At 42.8% G+C, this 23,446-nt stretch overlaps 1 protein-coding gene across 1 annotated transcript in view; it reads right to left on the bottom strand.

Moving 5' to 3' along the window:
• The window catches only part of stk3 (serine/threonine kinase 3 (STE20 homolog, yeast)), a 427,334-nt gene extending 410,128 nt beyond the window's left edge, over nucleotides 1-17,206 (bottom strand). Inside the window, exon 1 of the mRNA XM_080194726.1 lies at nucleotides 17,070-17,206. Within this exon, the coding sequence (XP_080050852.1) occupies nucleotides 17,070-17,092 (23 nt within the window). The 5' untranslated portion in view covers nucleotides 17,093-17,206. The remainder of the gene's footprint in view (nucleotides 1-17,069) is intronic.
• Nucleotides 17,207-23,446: the final 6,240 nt, after the last annotated feature.

Raw genomic sequence — 23,446 nt, 5'->3', positions numbered from 1 at the left:
GGACTTTATCAATCAGGGTGATCAAGTCCTGACTGACTGATTGGCAATAGCCAAAAAGGGTGCAAAAACGAACAGGGTACAAAGGCTGCTGCACAACCAAGAATATCTCTTACTCTCTGACCCGACAAACAAGCTACAACAACGATGACCATCACCAGCAACAACCAGCATGAGGAGAGCCACTACACCCAAGAAGGAAGGAAGACCAGAGCCACAGTGTCAGACCAGACTACGCAGAGGACTACGAGACCAACACACAGATAAAGGCTAATATCTGCCTGGATACTTGTCAGTCACGCAAAGTCAAGTCAAGTTCTAGTATTGGACTTGAACTTTAGTATTTCTGTAAGATAACTTATTGTTGGTTGGGTGAGTGATTATTGATTGTTGAAATAAATGTTGCTGTACTAACAAGAAGTCTACTCGCAATTCTTTGTCAACCATATAAGGGTTAAAACAGACTGTGCAGCAGCAAAACACATGATTTATGCACGAGGACCCATAAATTCCTGTGTGCTGCAGTCTTTCTCTATATACATGATATTCAGCTCCTACCAACATGCATAACTTCACATTTTCCTATATTTAAGATCAAATGTAGTACTGACATGCTATGCTTGGTTGATGTCATTAGGTTACATTTTAGCTTCATTTGACGCAATTTTTAAAAGCGGCATCTCGGCCTTTTGGCTAATATGCAAATGAGATCAAGCCTTGGAGAAGGTGCTAATGCCTACTCAATCAGCTTGGATCATGTAGATCAAGCCCAAGACAGGCGAGAGGCCTGTCTTGTCAGCTTGGATTGGGAATATCTCAACTTGTTGAGACTCTGAATTGGACTTGATTTAATTGAATTAGAATAAAAACAAAAAAAAATGTTCATAACTTGCAACAAAGTTGTATTCCATTGAAAAAGAATGGTTCTGTGCAGTTAAGGATGGCAGCAAATTGAAAGAAAAGGCATACAATAATGCAAAAAGATAGGCCTGAAAATTGGGAAAATTTTAGAAACCAGCAACAGATGACTAAAAGTATAATAAGGGAGAAATTAGAAGGATAAACAAACAAGAAATATTGAAACAAACAGTAAAAGTTTCTACAAATATATAAGAAAAACAGCAATTAAAGTAAACATTGGTCCCTTTGAGGGTGAGACTGGAGAATTGAGAATGGAGAATAATGGGGCAGAGATTCTCACAAGTACTTTGTATCTGCCTCTACAATATCAGATACTAAAAACATCTTAAGAACTGTAGAAAATTTAAGGGCAACAGGGAAGAAGCAACTTATCACAATCACTGGAGAAAAACTGCCTAAAAAACCTATGGAACTAAAAATCGATAAGCCTCCTGGAGCTACATCCAAGAATCTAGATAAAAATGGCCGCAAAGATAACGGTTGTAATCTTCCGAAATTCCCTGATTTCTGGAAAGGTCCCAGTGGATTGAAAAGTCACAAATGCAACACTGCTATTCAAACATGGAGGGAGACAGAAAACAGGAAACAATTGGCCTAATATCCGCCATTGGGAAAATGTTGGAATCAATGATTGTAGTAGTAGTGACAGGATATTTAGAAAATCATAATAATCAACAATATTATTATGTTACTTAATCTCTGGAAATATGCTTGTGTTGGAAGCACAGTGTTTCGCACTGCTGCCTCACAGCACCAGGAACCTGGATTCAATTTCCAGTTTTGGGTCACTGTCTGTGTGGAATCTGCACATTCGCCCCATGTCTGCATGGGTTTTCTTCAGGTGCTCTGGTTTACTCCCACAGTCAGAAAGATGTGCTGGTTAGACGCACTAGCCATGCTAAATGCTCCCTCAGTGTTAAGCAGTAGGCCATTTCAGACTGAGATGAGGAGGAATTTCTTCATTCAGAGGGGCGGGTGAATCTTTGGAATTCTCTATTTTAGGAGAGCTGTTAAAGCTCAATTATTAAGCATGTTCAAGACAGAAATCAAAATATTTCTAGACTCCAATTACATCGAGGGATATGGAGATAGTAAACAAAAATGGATGATCAGGCATGATCTGTTTGAATGGCAGTGCATACTCAACAGGCCTAATCACCTATTCCCGACCTTATTTCCTGTGTTCCATCATAAAATGACCTGAAGGAATATGATTGCAGCAAAAAGAGAAGAATGTGCCAAGGTGTGTTGGTGCCAGGATACAACTCCGACCCCACAGAGGATCTCAAAGGATTCTGATGTTGTGATGGAAAGGGTGGATCACACGGAGAAACTTCAGTAAGTAGCTAACTTTCTCCGACAGCTTAAATAGACCGCCTTTGCTCACATGGTCAACTTCCTCAGTAAGACAGATGAAGACAATATATGGTGGTGATCTTTGTTCACAGCACGTCTCTTGCAGCTGCTGGATTAAGATCATAGCAACTGTAGTTAACATAGAATCATCCAGTATCTAACCGAGCATCAGAATAGACGCAAATGGGAAAAATCGGCTTTGATGTTCCTAAACGTGAAGAGCTACATGTTTTTTTTAAAAATAATGTAATGATTATACATTACTGGAAATATTGTGCTGTGAAAGAGCTGTACATTTTCTGGTTCAGGTTCATAATACCTTAACAGCAGCACCTCAAGCAGAGAAAGCCATTAAAAAAGCTAATGGTTTTACTGCAAAACTTAAAGAAAATAGAAGATGAGATGCAGTAACAAATTTAGATAAAACGTGACCATTATTGGAGTATCTTGTGCAGGGGCAAAGCATTCCATTTCATCCAAACCACCTTCCACAGCACTTTCCAAACCCACAACCTCCGCCATCAAGGAGGACAACGGAACATCTTCACTTGGAAATTCTCTTCCAGGCCACACTATATCACCATTTCTTCAATTTCACTAGGTCAAAAGCCTATAGTTTTTTAACAGCACTGTGGGCACACCTACACCAGGTAGGCTGTAGCACTTCGAAGTAGCTGCTCACCAAACCTTAAAAGGGTAATTAGGGATGAGCAACAAATACTGGCGTTACCAGTGACTCTCGCATCCAAGAAAAAAAATGAAAGAATAATACTGGATTCCACACTTTCGGAAGAATGCTGAGTAATAAAAAGGGCACAGCACAGATTCATTAGGATTCTGCCTGGTCTGAGAAAATATAATGAAAGAACTGAAAAACTGGGACTGCTTTAATTAGAAGAGGAGACGCCAGAATGAGTTAACAAGAAGTGCTAAACATTATGAAAAGAATGGGGCGCTGTAGGGAAGAGGCCTTTTCCAGTGACTAACGGAGGAGCCTAGAAGAAAGGGACATAAATCCAACATGAAAAAGTAAAAGATTTATGCATTACCAACTTTAACAACTGAAGCAGAGGCCCTCTCAGCATAGGGCCCAGGTTTCCACAGAGTTGGAACAACTCTGGGGCCATTGAAAAATGGCTGGAGGGACCCATGTCCAGAATTCCCTCCCCCATTCCCAGCCCTCCCAATTTTCACTAATGCAGAATAAGAGACCTTGCAGTCTCTCAACCTAGTTGGCTTCATTGCAGGAGTAGGCTACTGCTAGCCCCTAAAAATTTTTCAGGTTCTGTTGGACATCATAAAGTCTTAAAAGAAGTGACTGTTGAAGTAGTAGATGCACTGGTTTAACTTTCCAAAATTTACTCGATTCTAAAAAGGGACAATAAGACTGAAAACTAGCAAATGTGATCCCACTATTCAAAAAAGGAGCAAAAAAACCCAAGAAAATATAGGCAGGTTGGCTTGATGTCTGTCATTGGAAAGGGGTTAGAATTTCTCATTGAGGAGTTTATAACTTGGCACTTTGAAAAACTCAAGGTAATCCAGGAGGCATTTGATACATGCCACACCAAAGATTATTGCAGCAAATAAAAGGAAGTAACGTAATAGCAAGGATGGGAGATTGGCTGGCTGGCAGAAAACAGAGACTGATGATTGAGGGACATCTGAGAGTTTCAGAGGCAGGTAGGGACAAGTCACAATTTAATCACATCATATTCAGGTGATAGCAGTTACCTCCAATTTTCAAGTAGTCATCAATAGTGAATTACAATCAAAGAATTCCCGCAGTTCTGGAGGTCATTCGGCCCATCGAGTCTGCACCGACCACAAGTCCACCAAGACCACAACCCCATGCATTTATCCCAGCTAGTCCCCCTGACACTGAGGAGCAATTTAGCATGGCCAATCCACCTAATCTACACATTTTTTTGACTGTGGGAGGAAACCAGAGCACCTGGAGGAAACCCAAGTAGACACAGGGCAAGTGTGCAACTCCACACAGACAATCTGGTCAGGCTAATGGTCAACCCACACTAAAAAGGGTCTTTGCCTTACACTATAATCTGCTGAAAGTGGAAATAGAAGACATGATTGCCCCATGTACCACTAGGAGCAAGAGAAAGACAATACTACCAATTTGTCGTGCTCAGATCTACAAGTGGATTTGTGTATTTTAGTTATACATGAAAAACAATAATGCGCTTTTATAATATAGGAATTGTTTTGACTTTGCAAGATGCTTGACATCATTTGGTTTGACACTACTCCTCTTCCTAAACAAATTAAGATTCTATTTGTCTTGGCCATCTTTGCAATGTATTGTGAAACTATGTCCAATACTTAGGCTGCTGATCCACCCACATTCCATTACTGCAGCAATGGTTCAATATTCCGGTCTCCGTATTCTAAAAAAATTGAAGCACCAGAGAAAGTGCAAATTAAAATTTACACAGATGATACCAAGTCTGAGATATTATAACCAGAGAGCAAAGAACAAAGGCAACTAGGGGAAGAAAGGACAAATGGCGACCAGGGGAATTTCACAGTAACTTCAATGCAGTGTTAATGTAAGCCTTGCTTGTGACTAATAAATAAATAAATAAAATAAACAAAGAACAAAGAAAAGTACAGCACATGAACCGGCCCTTTGTTCCTCCAAGCCTGTGCTGATCATGATGCCCTAAAGAATAAAATCTTCTGCCCATATTCTGTCTGTATCCCTCTATTCCCTCCCTGTTCACATACCCATCCAGTTGTCTCTTAAACGTTGCTAATGTGCCTGCTTTCATCACCTCCTCTGGCAGCACTTTCCAGGCACCCACCACTCTGTGTGAAAAAGTTCCCCCATACATCTCCCTTAAACTTTCCCCCTTTCACCTTGAGCCTGTGCCCCCTTGTAATTGACAACTCCACCCATCTAACCTGTCTATGCCTTTCATAATTTTGTAGGCCTCTATCTTTCCAGTGAAAACAATCCTAGTTTATTCAACCTCTCCTGGACACCAGGCAACATTCTAGTGAACCTTCTGGCAGTGCGGTGACCTGAATTGCACACAATATTCCAAATGCGGCCTAACCAAGGTTTTATATAGCTGTAACATGATTCCCCAACTCTTGTACTCAATGTTTGTCCTTTCTCCTAGAAAGGAGATGGTAAATTGAAAAGTGCAGCATTGCATCAATTCTCTGATACAAGCTGTTTTTGAGCAACTTCATAACTGGTCCATTGAGAATCAATGCACCTTAACCCCAATGAATCCCGTTGTTGACAGCTGCATCTCTCGCAACAAACCAGCCCCTCAATCAGTCACTGAATGATGTCACAATCCAACATCATAACATTGTCAAACTGTTTTATTTGTTAATCCAGGTAGTTCTAAAATGGGATGTACAGTACCCCTCAATCCTATCGTTAATCAAGATAACACACCTCTGCAGCTGTTGTGTATCAAAGTGGTCAGCTCACTTTAACAGCAAAATAAAAGAAAAGGTTGCTACACAGTTACTGGTTACTTAACCAGTTTGTGGAATTTTATTATATAGGTATTGTTCGCTTACATTCAGGATTGGAGGGGGAAAATCTCCCAAATGTCTGATGATGTCACCACATAATCATGTGACACACAACAGAAATGCTTTGGTTTACAATACATAACATCCCTCCCTTTTTAGCTGAGTACTAAGACAATATTAATTTTAACTCTTCCTCACTATGAACAATAATTATTTTACCAAGTATTATTATATACAGTTTTATATATATACACAATCAGCATCAGTGTCTTTTAGGTGGACACCTAGGCAGAATCTGTTTCTCAAGAATCTTTGTTTTCATACTCTCAGTAGCCTGTTCACCACTTGGTTCAGACACATCTGATAAAGTTGGTTCTTCTTCGGCTTCTACAGACGTTGTTGGGTCAACAGGGTGTAGAATCTTCATTCAACTCAATCATGATCAGGTATTTCCAAACCTTGAGTGTCAGATGTCAGCGTTTCAGAAAGCAACTCTGCACATTCTCTTTAGAAGGATTTGATTTGTGTGCCTCCTCCAAACTCGCTCATCAGTTTGCACCATATAAGAAATAGGCCAGGTCTTAGTGAATATTGTGGCAGGTACCTACTTCTCACTTCAAGAACAGTTTCTCACTAGAACTTTTTCTCCTTGATCAAAATTTCTTGGTTTTGATGTCCGTTCACTGTGAGTAGCTAGGCCTTGTTGCTGTCGCTCTATGATAGAAGTGTCAGGGAGTGTTAATCAAATCTGGTTCTCAGCTTCCAGCAAGTTTTGGATTGGTTGCACAAGCTGTGTTCCCATGGGATATGAGAAAGTTATTTACTCTTTTGGCTAACAGTCCTTCATCCTTTGATGCTTTCATGCCATTCTTGAAATACTGCATCAACTTCTCCGCTAGTCCATTGGTGGATAAATGATACAACACAATTCTGATATGCAGTCTGCCATGGTTTCTGAGGTAGTCCACAAATTCTCTTGATGTAAAGTGTGTTCCATTATTGCTAACAAATTGCTTTGGTCTGCCAAACCATTCAATTGTCTTTTCAGTAGTCGCCGACTTCAACATGATTTCGAGCCATTTGGCATGTGCATCCATTAGAATGAGAATTGTATATCCCTCAATTGCTTCTGTGAAGTCAATCTGAACACATTGCCCTGGTTTTTTCAGTCTATTCCATGAATAAAGTTGAAGAGGTGCGGTATTTTGTATCCTTGCACAAGTCTAACACTGTTCTATTCTTTCCTCAATCTTAAAGTCTAATCCTGGCCAAAAATAACTCTTTAAAAGTCCCTTCATACATATGCCTCCTGGATGGCCTTCATGTCATTGGTCCTAACATGGAGGAACGATCACCCTAATCCCCCATACCAGCCATTCGCGCGGTTAATTTAAGTTCCCTTGTTCAGTACAGCTTGAATTCTGGATTCCTCCAGTTATCCCGTTGTATCCTTTTAAATACAACCATCCATGTCCATCCCTATTAACGGATCTGACCTGGTGCATCTTTACCCTTGACAGGCTGTCATAGGTATATTATCAACCTGGGAGAAGATTTTCTTCTGTGATTCGGCTTTGTTTCAAATTAGTAGACATGATAAGAGCATCAGTATTCGCATGTTGCTCAGGTCTTATGTTATTTAACTTCCATTAGGTGCTGATAAGTTCAGGCACCATTTCTGCAAATGACTCACAGCTGGAACTGGTATTCGTTTGTGTGTACCAAAGATTGTTGTTAAAAGCCTGTAGTCTGTTAACAAGATAAAATGTCTTCCATACAGATCATGATGAAATCACTTGATTCCAAAAAATATGCTCAGGGTTTTCTTTTCAATTTACAAAATAATTTTGTTCAGCGCTTGTCAACATTCTCAAAACAAAAGCTATTCGTCTTTCATCTCCATCTGGCATTATATGAGAAACAACTGCACCCATCCCACTGGGTGATGCATCACATGCGAGTTCTGTTTTTAAATTAAGGCCAAATGAACAATTTCATTAGCATATTTTTGACTTAGTTATATGCCTTTTCACAGTCTTTTGTCCAAGTCCATTGTTAGTTCGCACATAATAATGTATTAAGTGATTTTAATATGGCAGCGAGATTTGGAATAAATTTTCTAAAGGAATTGATGAGTCCTAAAAAAGATCTTAGCTGTGATACATTTTGCTGTCTAGGTGATTTAAAATTGCAAACATTTTCTTAGGTTCCCTATGGAGACCATCTTTATTGATTACATTGTCTAGATTGATGACATGAAAAATTTGCATTTTTCTTTCTTCACAGAAAGATGGTGTTTCTCTAGATGCTCCAGCGTTTCTTCCAAGTTCTGTAAACGTTCATCTTTGTTTTTTGGATGACATTTTAATCAAAGGCACTGGGCACAGTTAAGGCTGGCACCTATTATTTTGAACATTAGACATTTATATTGGCACAACCCTTTGAGAGTAACATCGTTAACAATGGTTGCAACTCAGTTGCCATCTTCATTTGGAAGGTATGCCTGGGACAAGTCGATCTTACTGAACTGCTAACCACCTCCCCAGACAATCTAGCAAATAAGTCCTCAATTAACAGTAAAGATACTGGTTGACCACAGCACTGGATTTATCATTTTAAAGTTGCTGTAAATCCTTGTCGAACCATCTAGTTTAATGACATTAACAATTGGAGTTGCCATCACTTGTGGCTATGGACTAGATCACTCCACGTTGGATTAATTTTTCTCATTCCATTTCAACTTATGGCTTGATAGCTCAAGAAATATGTCTTGCACTTTTTGGTTGCTGTCAGGTTTTATCTGAAGTCATGGCTCAAATCCGGCCATTTCTCTGAAAGTATTTTCAAATGCATTCTTGTATTTTTCTAAGAGCTTCTATAATGTACTCTTTCCATCAACCAATTGATTAATTGCTTGCCAATTTAGCTTGATTTTGCTTAACCACGCTCTTCCAAAAAAGTGCAGGAAAATTTCCTTTCACAACATGTAATGCAAATTTTCAGACTGACAAATAGTCAACTTGCACCATGATACAATCCTTCACTGGAATCATCACTTCTGTGTTAAGTTCTCCAAATTATATTAGACAGCTTGAGCTTTTGTTGAAATAAATTCTCAGAGATAAGAGATACGACAGCTCCTCTGTCTACTTCCATTTTAATTTAATTCCCATTTAGTTTCAGATAGACCCAAAATCTCCGTCTTGCATCGAAAATACACCAAGTTTGAGTTTTCCGACATCCATAGACAATGTGTCTTCCCGGGAATCTTCATTGTCTTTAGTTATTTTAGACATTTTTTTGTAGATTTGAGTACATTCTTGCTTTTACCCATCTTCAAGATTTGAGGATTTTGTTTAGTCCAACATGCCTTGGTTATGTGACTTGCCACAATTACGACAGTTGATTTCTCAGCATGAACATTCCTGCAGAAAGTGTCCCATCTGGGCATACCTATGGGATGCTTGGGTGTTGAGAGGTTTTCTTTCCTCAGCATTCATCTTGTGTATTTTGCTGCCAGTTCCAATTTGGGAAGCTTCTTTAGCAGCCAATACGATGGACACTGCAGATTTTAGTGTTAAAGAGCTTTTGGTGAGCAATCGTATTTAAATTGCTTTATTTCAAAGTCCACAAGCAGTTCTATCTCACAGTATCATCGAGGGTCAGGCCAAACTCACAATTCTCTGCTAGTTTCCGTAATATGCTACAAATTGTGGAATATTTTTGTCTTCTTTTTGGCTCTGATGAAATCTGATATGATTAAAGGTTGGGGCAAGAAGGGTCTTAGTCAATTCCTCATTAGTTTTTGCACCAGGTTTGGCAGGAAAGACAAGACTCTAATAGAGTGAAGGTTTTCCATGCTAATAAACCCAGTAAAGTTGCTACTTTAATTTAATCTGGCATCCTGTTTTCAGCAAGAGAATATTGAAATCTTACTTCAGCGGTACTCCATTATTCCACATTCTCAAACAGTTCCACAGTGCCACTTCTTCTCCCCACTGCAATTGCCAGTTCTTCAATAACAATACTGTAACTTTTCCTCCCCTTTAATTTCCTTTCTCTTCCAATTTATTTTATATTATTTCTTTGTTGTTTCTTTAAAAACGTTTTTTCTTGGTTGGACTATAGCTTTAAGATTTATTTTCTTACAAACAACAGTATGTTTTAAAACCAGGGGATTTCAGCTTTAATTCTGCTTAATCTTGGTTACTAGCACATTATTCATTTTCCTTTCTAAGCAGTTGCTTCTCCAAAAGCAGGTTTCTCTTTCTCTGTCAGTTCAAACACCGGATGATGCAGCCGACCGTGCAGCTGGCAAAGACTCCCAGCTTCAGTAAGTCAACTTGTTTTTCCTCAGCCTACTCCCTTATTTTCTTTCTTTGCACGTTTTCTAGGCGATTTTGAGCCCACCATTTATGTTAATCGACTAGTATTACAGTTGACACGGTAGCTGAATTTTTTCTTCTTTTCCCACCTCCAACTCTGAGTGCTCCTGATGTCGCAATCAAGTAAATAAAATTAAGGAATAGTGTGGAATGCTTTTTATCAATTTTAAAGTTAATGTACACCCTTAGCAAAGGCTATAAGCAACAGCCAGATTTACTGCACTTCAATCAATGGCAGAGTATTCTCCTGAAAATCAATCCTTGACTCAAGGTCCAGGGCTGAATGGCTTCTTGTGACTACTTGTTATGGAAAAACATCTTCATCACCAGTTTTGTCTTTCAATGTTGGGCATCAAAGTCAGCTCGCTTGAACAGCAAAGAAAAAAGAATGAAACATTTGGGTATTTCGGGTACTTAACCAATTTGTTGAATTTTATTAGATAATGTTTGCTTATTTACAGTTGAGAATTGAACAGAAGGAAAATCTCCCAAAATCCTCTGATGATGTCACCATGTAACACATTATACAGAGATGCACTGCTTTACAATAAATGACAGAGGCCAAAACACCATTCCTCTTCAAGTGATGATGTTGAAAGCATTTTCACATCTCTTGTTCATCCCATAATGGATTATACAGCACCAGTGTGGTCACGCGGGATGACAAAGCATCAATATAAAACCAGTCCGAAAAGGCTTGCAGAGTAATTCTTGAACCCAATTACCATAGTCACTCAGATGCTTTTTACATAATTGCGGTCTAGAGTCACTCAAGAACAGATTCAATCAACTTTATCATTATTTCAGGAGAATACTGACGAGCTCTGAATGTCACTGTTTGTTACCCACATGCAGATCTCAAAGCATATGAGAGCTACAGAACTGAAAACAACAAACTAAATTAAGATGTAAACAATAAGATTTAAGATCTCTCATCTGCTTGAAGCATAAACTCTAATGACTGTTCAACTTTAAACCTTGAACTAACAAAGGCCTTGATGATCAAAAATGAATGACTATAAAACTTACCTCAATTCAACCCTTGAGCATGATGGATGTTGATTTGAAATAAATAAAATTGTATTTATTAGTCACATGTAGTCTTCCATTAACACTACAATGCAGTTAGTGTGAAAATCCTCTGGTAGCCACACTCTGGCGCCTGTTTGGGTACACTGAGGGAGAATCTGGCATAGCCAATTCACCTAACCTGCACATCTTCAGACCTTGGGAGGAAACTGGAGCAATATGCGAATTCCAAATAGACAGTGACCCAAGCTGGGAATCGAACCCAGCTCCCTGGTTCCATGAAGCAACAATGCTAACCCACTGTGCCACAAATCTATAAGGAATGAATGAATGAAATACACCTTGGATGAAAAGGTCCAGGGGGTGACTTCATTGAGGTTTTTAAAACTAAGAAGAGATTCAATAGGACAGAAGAGAAGGTATTTCCACTTTTGGGGATTTTCAGTGTTGAAAGTATAGAACTCACTACCACGTGGAGTGGTTGAGACAAATAGTAGTGATGCACTTAAAGGGAAGTGAATAAATACCTGAGAGAGAAAGGGATGGAAGGATGAAAAGAGGCTCGTATGGAAGATAATTATTGGTATACACCAGTTAGGTTGAATGACTGTTTTTTCTTACAACATCGGGGAAAAGGAAAAGTATACGGTGAAGAATATAGCATTGCAGCTACAAGTAGGGTGAAGAGAAGGAACAGCTGAATATAAGATAGAACTGTTCAAAAGTCTGATGACAGCAGGGAAGAAGCTGTTCTTGAATCTGTTAGTACACATTTTCAGACTCTTGTATCTTTTTCCTGATGGAAGAGGGTGGAAGAGTGTATATCCAGGGTGCGTAGGGTCGTGATTATGCTGGCTGTTTTCCAAGACAGCAGGAAGTATAGACAGAGTCAACGGGACATGAGGCTGGTTTGCGTGACGGACTGACTTGATTTGTCACATGTATTTGTATAGTCAAAAGTATTGTTTCATGCACTATAGAGACAAAGCATACCACACACAGAAGGAAACTAGAGAGTGCAGAATGTAATGTCACAGGCATAACTAGGGTGTCGAGAAAGATCAACTTAAATGTGAGGGAGGTCCATTTAAAACTCTGATGGCAGTAGGGAAGCTGTTCTCAAGTTGGTTGGTACATGACCTCAGACTTTTGTATCTTTTCCCGACGAAAGAAGGTGGAAATATGTCCAGGGTGTGTAGGATCCTTAATTATACTGGCTGCTTTTCCGAGGCAGCGGGAAGTGTAAACAGAGTCAATGGTTGGGAGGTTGGTTTGCACGATGGACTGGGCTTCATTTGCAAGACCCTTTGCAGTGTCTTGCAGTCTTGGACAGAGCAGGAGCCATACCAAGTTGTGGTACAACCAGAAAGAATGCCTTCTATGGTGCATCTGTAAAAGTTGGGGAGCGTCGTGGCTGACATGCCAAATTTCCTTAGTCTCTTGAGAAAGTAAAGGCAATTGTGAGCTTTCTTAACTGTAGCATCAGCATGGAGAGACCAGGACCAGTTGTTGGTGATCTGGACACCTGGAAATCTGAAGCTCTCAACCATTCCTACTTCGTCCCCATCGACACAGACACTGGCATGTCTTCCATCGCGCTTCCTGAAGTCGATGATTATCTACTTCGTTTTGACGACACTGAGGGAGAGATTTTTGTTGACGCACCAGTTCACCAGATTCTCAATCTTATTCCTGTATTCTGTCTCATCATCGTGCGAGATCCTATCCACTAAAACGGTGTCATCAGCAAACTTGAAAATTGAGCTGGAGGGGAATTTGGCCACACAATCATAAATGTATAAGGAGTACAGTGAGGGCTGAGAGTACGGCCTTGTGGGGTATTAGTGTTGAGGATAATCGTGGAGAAGATGCTGTTACCTATCCTTACTGATTGCAGTTTAGGGGTTAGAAAGTCGAATATTCAGTTGCAGAGAGAGGAGCAAAGCCCTAGGCCCTGGAGTTTGGAGATGGGTTTATGGTGATGGAATTAGGGTAAAGGTTGAGCTGTAATCAATAAATAGCTTTCTCTGTTCCAAGAAAAATAACCTCAGCCTAATCAGCCTCTCTTCATAACCGAAACACGCCAGCCTAGGCATTAGCCTGGTGAATCTCCTCTGCATCCTTTCTAGTGCAATCACAAACTTCCTTTAGTGTGGCCACCAGAACTACACACAGTACTTCAGCTGTGGCCTAACAAGTATTTTATACAGTTCAATCATAACCTCCCTGCTTCAGCTAATAAAGGCAATTATCCCATATGTCTTCTTATCCACCTTCTCTACCTGTGCTGCTGCTTTAGGGATCTTTGGACATGCACCCCAAGGTCCCTCTCATCCTCTGCACTTTCTAGCATCCTACTATTCATTATGCACTCTCTTGCCTCATTAGTCCTTCAAAATGAATCACCTCACACTTCTATCGATGTCCCAATAAACATTTATGAAAAGGGAAAATGTTTATATTTCTTCAGTAACTTTCACAATCTCAGGATGTCACAAGCACTTATAATCAATGAAGTACTTTTGATGTATTGGAATCATGGCAGCCATGAATAAGCAGATTCTCTTATGAATATAGATCGAAAAGGCTGGGCTTGTTTCCATTAGAGCTTAGAAGAGTCAGGAGTGACTTGATTGAAGTATGTAAGATCCTGAACAGTACTGACAAGGTCGACAGTGAAAGGATGTTTTCACTTGTGGGCGAGTCCAGAATTAGGAGGGTATTAAGAACATAAGAACATAAGAAATAGGAGCAGGAGTAGGCCATCCAGCCCTTCGAGCCTGCCCCGCCATTCAATAAGATCATGGCTGATCTGTCGCTGCTCAGTTCCACTTTCCCGCCCTCTCCCCATAACCCTTAATCCCCTCTCTTATCAAAAACCCATCAACCCGCGTCTTAAAAATATTTAGTCTCACTCAGCCATTTCAGAAGGCAGCTAAGAGGCAACCACATTGTTTTGGGCTTGGAGTCACATATAGTTCAGTCTAGATAAGGATGGCAGATGTCCTTCCCTAAAGAACACCAGTGAGGTGTATGAGGTTTTCAAACAAGAATCCAGTAGTTTCACAGGCATCAGATTTGTTTAATTATTTGACCTTAAATTTCTCCATATGCTCCGTTCTAAACCGCCCCCCTTTTATCGTGAGGCTGTGCCCCCTAGTCCTATTGTCTTTTTTGAGCGGGAAGAGTCTTTCCACCTCTATCCTATCCATCCCATTCATCATCTTATATGTCTCAATGAGATCTCCTCTCATTCTTCTAAACTCTAACGAGTACAAGCCTAGTTTATTCAGCCTCTCCTCATAGCTCAACCCCCTCAACTCCGGTATCAGCCTAGTAACCTCCTCTGCACTCCCTCCAAGGCCAAAATATCTTTGCGCAGGTGCGGCGCCCAAAAATGCACACAGTACTCCAGTTGCGGCCTCACCAATGCCCTATACAGCTGCAGCAAGACCTCCCTACTTTTATATTCAATCCCCCTCGCTATGAAGGCCAGCATCCCATTCGCCTTCCTGACCACCTGCTGCACCTGCAAGCTGGGTTTTTGCGACTCATGCACAAGGACCCCGAGGTCCCTCTGCACCGTCGCCTGCTGCAGTTTTTCGCCCCGTAAGTAATAGTCCTTCCTACCATTCTTCCTACCAAAGTGGACCACCTCACACTTGCCAACATTAAATTCCATTTGCCATTTCCTGGCCCATTCGCCCAGCCTATCTAGATCCTTCTGCAGACTCTCCACACCCTCCGCACAATTTGCTGTTCCCCCAATCTTGGTGTCATCAGCAAATTTCGACACTCTACACTCGGTTCCCTCCTCCAGATCATCTATATAAATGGTAAAAAGCTGAGGCCCCAGCACCGACCCCTGGGGCACTCCACTAGTCACCATCCGCCAATCCGAATAGCACCCGTTGACCCCCACTCTCTGCCTCCTATTTGACAACCAATCCTCTATCCACGCTAACACCCTACCCCCAACTCCATGTCCCTCGACCTTCTGCAATAACCTCTTGTGAGGCACTTTGTCAAATGCCTTCTGAAAATCTAGAAAGACCACATCCACCGGCTCTCCTCTATCCACTGCCCTAGACACATCCTCATAGAACTCCAGTAAATTTGTCATTTTATTCTAGGGGCTTCCCTTATAGGACAGAGATGAGAATTTTTTCATCTCAAGAGGGCTGAGAGACTCTGGAATGCTCTGCCTCAAGTCAGTGGTGGAACCAGAATCATTGAATATTTTTAAAGGTAGAGATTTTTGTTGGTCAAGGGAAACAACAGAGGTAGACAGGGAATGCAGAACAGAACACAAACAGGTCAATCATGATCCTATCAAATGCTGCAGCATGCTTGAGGGGCTGAATAGCCTATTTTGTATGCTTGCCTGTGACAATTTACCACAAACCAATGTCATAATACCAAGGTAATCTGATTTTAGTGATGCTGTTTCTCCAGTGGCACGAGATCTTTACAACGTCCCACAAGGAAAGGCAGGGGGATTCAGATCAATTTCTTAGCAGAAAGTAAGCACCTCTGACTATTCAGCATTCCTTCACTAAAGCGTCAGTTTAGATTTTTGCAATTTTGTCTCTGGAGCATAATTTGAATACTTACCTCAATGAACATATCCTAACACAATTTATCATGGTAGCACAGTGGTTAGCACTGCTGCTTCACAGCTCCAGGGCCCTGGGTTCAATTCCCAGCTTAGGTCACTGCCTGTGTGGAGTTTGCACATTCTCCCTGTGTCTGTGTGGGTTTCCTCCAGGTGCTCCGGTTTCCTCTCACAGTCCAAAGATGTGCCGGTTAGGTTGATTGGCCACACTAAAATTGCCCCTTAGTGTCCTGATATGCGTAGGTTAGAGGGATTAGTGGGTAAAATGTGGGGGTAGGGCCTGGGTGTGATTGTGGTTGGTGCAGACCCGATGGGCCAAAGGGCTTCTTTCTGCACTGTACAGTTCTACGATTCTAGCTATGATTATCGTTTGTCTCATTTTTAATTTGTGGAATTTCCCCATGTAACAATTATTTGCCACACTTAGTTCAATTATAACAAAGCCAACATTTCAAAAGTGCATGATTGGCAAAGAATTTATGCATAACATAAATACAACTTCTCTCCTTTTTCTTTGCCCAAATTGTTTGACATCCTTTGAGAAAGTGTTGCTTCCTTCTCAAGTTACCATCCATATAAAGTGAAGTCAAATAAATCAACACAGGGCAGCACAGTGGTTAGCACTGCTGCCTCACAGCGCCAGGGACCAACTTTGATTCCTGGCTTGAGTCACAGTCTGCGCGTTCTCCCCGTGTCTGCATGGGTTTCCTCCAGGTGGTCCAGTTTCCTCCCAGTCCAAAAGATGTGCTGGTTGGATCCATTGGCTATGCTAAATTCTCCCTCACTGTACCCGAACAGGCATCAGACTGTGGCAACTGGGGGATTTTCACAGCAATTTCATTTCTGTGTTAATGTAAGCCTTCTTGCTACAGTAATAAATGAACTTTAAAACCACGCTACCCAGGTGCCAAAAGTCAGGGACATTAGCCACTCTTAAGTAATCGACCTGGTACAAATTTATGCTTTTCAGCTCCCTTCCCCAATCAGCAGATTTTTAAATAGCACAGATCAGCAAAGCCAGTTTTGAAAACAAGTTAAAATCAGCGGTGGCTTCTATTTGGGCGGCAACAGGCACTATTTAAAAGCACTTTAGTGCCATGATGGACAGAAAAATCTGTGCAAAATTTCCACCTTCTTCCTGTAAACACCCACCACACCGCAATCAATTTCATGCAGTGAAGCTGCTGCCTTCCCCCAACCAGCCCGCCCCCTTGCCGTCCCTCTCTCCGAAGGGGTGGGAGGGTTGTCAGTACCTCTTTGGCGCCGACGGCTCCATGACTGTGATGGCGCCTTTTTAAACGGGTGACGGTTGGAAAGGCGGTTGCAACGGTTGAACTTTCAAACCGCCATGGTTCCGGCGGCAGCGGTCAGCCACTCGCCTGACGTCACGGCGTGCACCACTGACAAAGGCTGCCGCAGCTGCGTCACCGCCATGCTCCGCCCTGCCGGCCTCAGCCCCGCCCCCATCAACACTCCCATTGGCCCCCACGCCGGAAGTCACCCTGACCGGTGCGCCGGCTGTGTGGCTGCTAGGAACTGTCAATCATCTACGCACTTCCGGAAGATCCCGTGTCTTTTCCCTGCCCCGTCCCCGCTCCGGACAGGCTGCAGGACACAATAGAGGGTTCTGGGACACTGCTTTGGCCTCTTTTAGATCAAACCAAGTAGTCAAACTCAAACTAAATTAGGACAAAGTAAAAGGGGCAGCTCCCCAAAAGGAGGGAGAACAGCCTGAACAAAATCAAAGTATGAAGAGAACTTAAAAAATATCAAATTATAAAGTGATTATCGGGGTCGATAATGCACCCCAACCACTGCGGTGCCCAACAGACGCAGAAGGCGTCAATTGCACCCGTGGACACCACATGCTCACTCTCCAGGGACACCTGGCCACGAACGTAGTCACGGTAGAGGGGCAGATAGTCAGGACTGATGGCCCCCTCGATCGCCCACTGTCTGGACCTGTAAGTGGCACATTTCATCAAGCCCGAGATCCTGACCCGCCCCTCTCTGCACCAGGTGGCGACAATGCTTTGGCGAAGTGGAGCCTTTTGATCTGATATATTGTCATATGTACAGAGAGAAGTATTGTTTCTTGTGCTATACAGACAAGGCATACCTTTGATAGAATACGTAGGGGACAGGATGTACTCACATCTGAAGCAGAACAGTGGTTAGCACTGCTGCCTGACAGCTCCATGGACCTGGGTTCGATTTCCGGTTGTGTGGAGCTTGCACATTCTCCCCGTATCTGCATGGGTTTCCTCCGGGTGCTCTGGGTTCCTCCCACAGTCCGGAGATGCGCAGGTTAAGTTGATTGGCCATGCTAAATTGCCCATATGTGTCCTGGGATATGTAGGATAGAGGGATTAGCAGGATAAATGTGTGGGGTTGTGGGGATAGGGCCTTGGGTCAGATTGTTGTCAGTGCAGACACAATGGGCTGAATGGCCTCCTGCACTGTAGGGTTTCTGTGATTCTAATAGGTTTATTAGCAATGCGAAGGGAAAATCATGTATCGGGGTGGTTGAGGACTCTGGGTCTGTATTTGTTGGAGTTGAAAAGGATGAAGAGGGATCTTATTGAAACTTACAGGATACTGTGAGGCCTGAATAGAGTGGAGAGGATGTTTCTACTAGTAGGAAAAACTAGAACTAGAGGGCACAACCTCAGACTAAAGGGATGATCCATTTTAAAACAGATGAGGAGGAATTTCTTCAGCCAGAGAGTAGTGAATCTGTGGAACTCCGCAAGCTTTAGAGGCCAGGTCATTGAGTGTCTATAAGACAGAGATAGATAGATTCTTGATTAATAAGGGGATCAGGGGTTATGGGGAAAAAACAGGAGAATGGAGATGAGAAAAATATGAGCTGTAATTGAATGGCAGAGCAGACTCGATGGGCCGAGTGGCCTAATTCTGCTCCTTATGTTCTTATGTCTCACAAGCTTGACTGAGTTTTTTAAGGAAGTGACAAGAAAATTTGACCAGGGCAAGGCAGTGGATGTTGTATAGGTGGACTTCAATAAGGTTTCTCGTGGCAGGCAGATGTAGAAAATGAAGTCATATGGGATCCAAGGTGAGATGGTAAGATGGATACAAAACTGACCTGGGCATAGAAAGCTGAGAGTAACAATGGAAGTGTACTTTTCTATGACAAGCCATGTTCCATCAGGATCAGTGCTGGGGCCTCTGTTGTTTGCAATATATGTGTTGTTGTTTGTCCACCGTCATTGATTAGGACCTCGACACCATTAGTCATTTTGAGGCTGGTTGCAGTGTGTCCGAAGATGACTAATCAGGCCAATTCAGGCACGGAATGTCCTGGCACATATTGGAAAGACTTGTGTAGACACTGTAGTTGTTGTGCTGGTGGCTCTGGACTTGCACAGCTCGCGCTTAAGTTGTGCTTCAGCAATACACCTTGCTTCGTGAGCTTGACAGCCTTTGTGGATGAGGCAGCACCAGGCCAGCGTTTCCCAGGTGGTCGTGTCAATCTCAAACGACTTCAGGGAGGCTTTGAGTGTGTCTTTGAAACATTTCTTCTGTCCTCCATGCGAGCGTCTTCCAGCAGAGAGTTCCCCAAAAAAGGAGCTGCTTGGGTATGCGCTCGTCTGACATACGGATGACATGACCTGCCCACCGGGTCTGCACCCTCATCAGCAGTGTGTGGACTGATGGTAGACTTGCTGTAGAGAGAACTTCAATGTCTGGTACTTTGTCTTGCCATCTGATGCGTAATCTGCAAAAATAAGTCATGTGGAAATGATTGAGCTGTCTTGCATGCCTTCGATACACAGTCCACGTTTCACAGGCATACAGGAGGGTAGTGAGTACCACAGCGCTGTAGACCTTCAGTTTTGTTGCTGGGCTGATTCCACAATGTTCCCATACAGTGGAGCGCAGTCTACCAAAAGCAAAACTTGCCTTTGCTATTCTGCAGTTAACTTCTGCATCAATAGTCACTGCTTGGGAGAGGGTGCTGCCAAGATAAGTGAACTGGTCCACCGCCTGTAGTTTCTGCCCTTTGATTGTGATTATGGGTGCTGTGTTCAGTGCATGAGGAGCAGGCTGGTGCATGACTTCAGTCTTTTTAATGTTGACGGTGAGTCCAACATTGTCACAAGCCATGGAAAATACTCACTTGCATGTCTGGCTCTGAGCCAGCGTACAGGGCGCAGTCATCAGCAAAGAGGAAATCTCTCAGAACAGTCTCTTTCACTTTGGTAATAGCTTGAAGTCTCCTCAAATTGAAAAGCTTCCCATCCACTCTGTACTTGAGGCTGATTCCAGCAACACTGACCTGGAAGGCATCATTCAGCATGGCAGTAAACATCATGCTGAACAGCGTGGATATGAGCACACAGCCCTGTTTGACGCCATTGGTGACTGGGAATGCCTCAGAGGATTCTCCACCATCCAGTACTCTGACCATCATGGAACTGGCGTACCATCTGAATGAATTTGGGGGGGCAGCCGAACTTTGACATGATCCTCCACAGGCCTTGTCAGCTTACAGTATCGAAAGCTTTCACGAGATCAACATAGGTTGTGTAGAGCTCGCGATTCTGCTCCTGACACTTCTCCTGAAGTTGGCACGCAGCAAAAATCATGTCAGTAGTCCCACGACCTTTGCAGAAGTCACACTGTGACTCTGGAAGCAGGCCCAGCTCCAGATGAGTGACCAGATGATTTAACAGGACTCTTGCGAGGGTTTTTCCTGTGATGGAGAGCAGTGAGATTCCTCGATGGTTGGTGCATACTTGCTGATTGCCCTTCCTCTTGTAGAGGTGTATGATGGAAGCATCTTTAAGTTCCTGAGGAATGGATCCTTGTTTCCAAAAGGACTGGAACAACTCGGTGAGCTTTTCGATAAGTGCAGGACCAACAGTTTTATAGATTTGCGGGTATGGCATCTGCCCCTGGGATTTTGCCACTGGATAGCCGGCTGACAGCTTTCGTGACTTCAGCTACTACTGGTGGGTCATCCATGGCACTGTTGATATCAACCTGGGGAATCCTGCCTGGTGCCTCATCGTTAATGGATGACGGTCGGTTGAGGATGGCTTCAAAGTGTTCGGCCCATCTCTGCAGGATCTGAGCCTTCTCTGTAATGAGAGTTGTACTCAGGAGGGGGGGACTCCCGAGAGATTAAGGTCCATAGAGAGTGTTGAGGGCTTCATAGAACCGTTCCAAGTCGTTTCTGTCAGCGTATTCCTGTATTTCATCTGCCTTGGCACTCAGCCAGTCATCCTGCATTTTATGCAGTTTATTCTGGACTGTCCTGCAAGCACTGGTAAAAGCATTTTTCTGAGCAGCTGAAGATGGGTCGTTCTGACAGGCCCGATGAAGACGGTGCTTTTCAACAAGTAGAGCCTGTATCTCCTCATCATTCTCATAAAACCAATCATGCTGCTTGCGGGTGGAGGGCACGAGCATCTTCAGCGCAGATGTATGGATAGCATCCCTGAAGCATTCCCAGTCGTCCTCAGCACTGCCTGCGAGGTGTATTTCTAAGTCTTGCTGGTGAGTTGCTTGGAGGGGAATATACAGGGGGTAGTAGTGGTATCAAGGAGTGGCTGTTTGTGGTTCCTCCCGTCCTTTTGACTAAGATCAAGCCCAAGATCAGGTACCATGGCCGGCACAGTAGCACAGTGGTTAGCACTGCTGCTTCACAGCTCCAGGGACCTGGGTTCGATTCCTGGCTCGGGCCACTGTCTGTGTGGAGTTTGCACATTCTCCTCGTGTCTGCGTGGATTTCCTCCTGATACTCAGGTTTCCTCCCACAGTCCAAAGATGTGCAGGTTAGGTTGATTGGCCATTGTAAAGTTGCCCCTTAGTGTCCTAAGATGCTTAGGTTAAAGGGATTAGCAGGTAAAATATGTAGGGATATGGGGGTAGGGCCTGTGTGGGATTGTGGTTGGTGCAGACTTGATGGGCCGAAGGGCCTCTTTCTGCACTGTAGGGTTCTATGATTCTATGAATGCCTGCTGTTGTCAGCATGGATCTAGTATGTCTCTTTCTCGGGGACCATAAATTTGATTCAATTTGAATTGGTTTTCAAAGCAAGCAAGGAGATTGAATAAGGGCTTGCCCTGTCGACTCTTTATTTGGTCTTACATTAACAAGCAATGAAGTTATTGTGAAAATCCCCTAGTCAGCACACTGCAATGCCTGTTCAGGTACATTGAGGGAGAATTGAGTGCCTAACCAGCTCATCTTTAGACTGCGGAAAGAAAACAGAGCACCCAGGAAAAACTCATGCAGACATATGGAGAATGTGAAAACTCCGCACAGACAGTGACCTACTGTGCTCATTGGCTTTGTAAATCTGAGAAAGGTTTTTTTTTGAGGAGGAGAATATCAGGTATTTCCATGTATCTGCTACCCTTGTTCTTCTAGGTGGTAGAGGTCATGGGTTTGGATGGTATGCCTATTGGTGAATTGCTGCAAAGAACCTTTAAGATGGTACACACTACTGCCATTGTGTGTCGACAATTAAAGTTTATTAGTGTCGCAGGTAGGCTTACATTAACACTGCAACGAAGTTACTGTGAAAATCCCCTAATCGCCACATTCCAGCGCCTGTTCAGGTATACTGAAGGAGAATTTAGCATGGCCAATGCACCTAACCAGCACGTCTCTTGCACAGTGGGAGGAAGCTGGACTACCCGAAGGAAACCCACATAGACACGGGGGAAACATACAGACTCCGCACAGGCAGTGACCTAAGCCGGGAATTGAACCCGGGCAAGACAGCAGTGCTAAACACTGTGTCACCATGCCATCCTATGAGGGATTGGATTTTGAATGTTGGGGATGGGGAGACAATTAAGTGGACTGATTTGTCTTGGATGTTGTCAAGCTTTAGTGTAGATGGGGCTATAGTCATTAAGGCAAGTGGGGAATATTTCATCACACTCCTGGCTTGTGCATTGTAAATGGTAGACAGATTTTGTAGAGTCAGGAAGATAGTTACTTGCCACAGGATTCCCAGCCTCTGGCGTGCTCTTATGATAATACCATAATTGTTGATAGTTAGAGATTCAGCCATGGTAATGCCATTAAATGTCAAAAGGAACTGGTTGGATTTTCTCTTGTTGAATATAGTTTTTGTCTGGCATTTGTCTGGCACAAATGTTACTTGCCATTTATTAGCCCAAGTCTGAATGTTGTCCAGATCTTGCTGCTTTTGGACATGGATTGCTTCAATATCTCAGAGCCATAAATTGTGATGAAGAATTGTGCAATCATCAGTAAACACCCCCACTTCTGACCTCCTGAGCTAAAGACGATCATTGATGAAGCAGTTGAAGATGGTTGAACCTGGAGCACTATGCTGAGGATCTCCTACAGGTTATGTACTTAGTAGGACTGAAATCATTGACCTCCAACAGCTATTACTGTTATTTTAATAATTAGCAAACAAAAGTGTTGAAATAATTTTTAATGGCCCCTTTGAATTTTCACTTGGTCGCTTGCAGCAATGTTCTGTCAGGGGCAAAAGCCTTAAATTCCTGGACCCCAAAGAAATCCTGTTGGTTTGGCACCCAAAGTGTATATTAAGTAATATCATGCGTTTACAGACCTTGCCAGCTTTTAATTTCCTTTACAAGAAGCCATATGGTTGAGT

The sequence above is a fragment of the Carcharhinus amblyrhynchos genome, chromosome 8 (assembly GCF_965287045.1).
Source record: "Carcharhinus amblyrhynchos chromosome 8, sCarAmb.v2.hapA, whole genome shotgun sequence".
In the NCBI taxonomy this organism is placed as follows: domain Eukaryota; kingdom Metazoa; phylum Chordata; class Chondrichthyes; order Carcharhiniformes; family Carcharhinidae; genus Carcharhinus; species Carcharhinus amblyrhynchos.
This window is presented reverse-complemented; position numbering and strand designations above follow the sequence as displayed.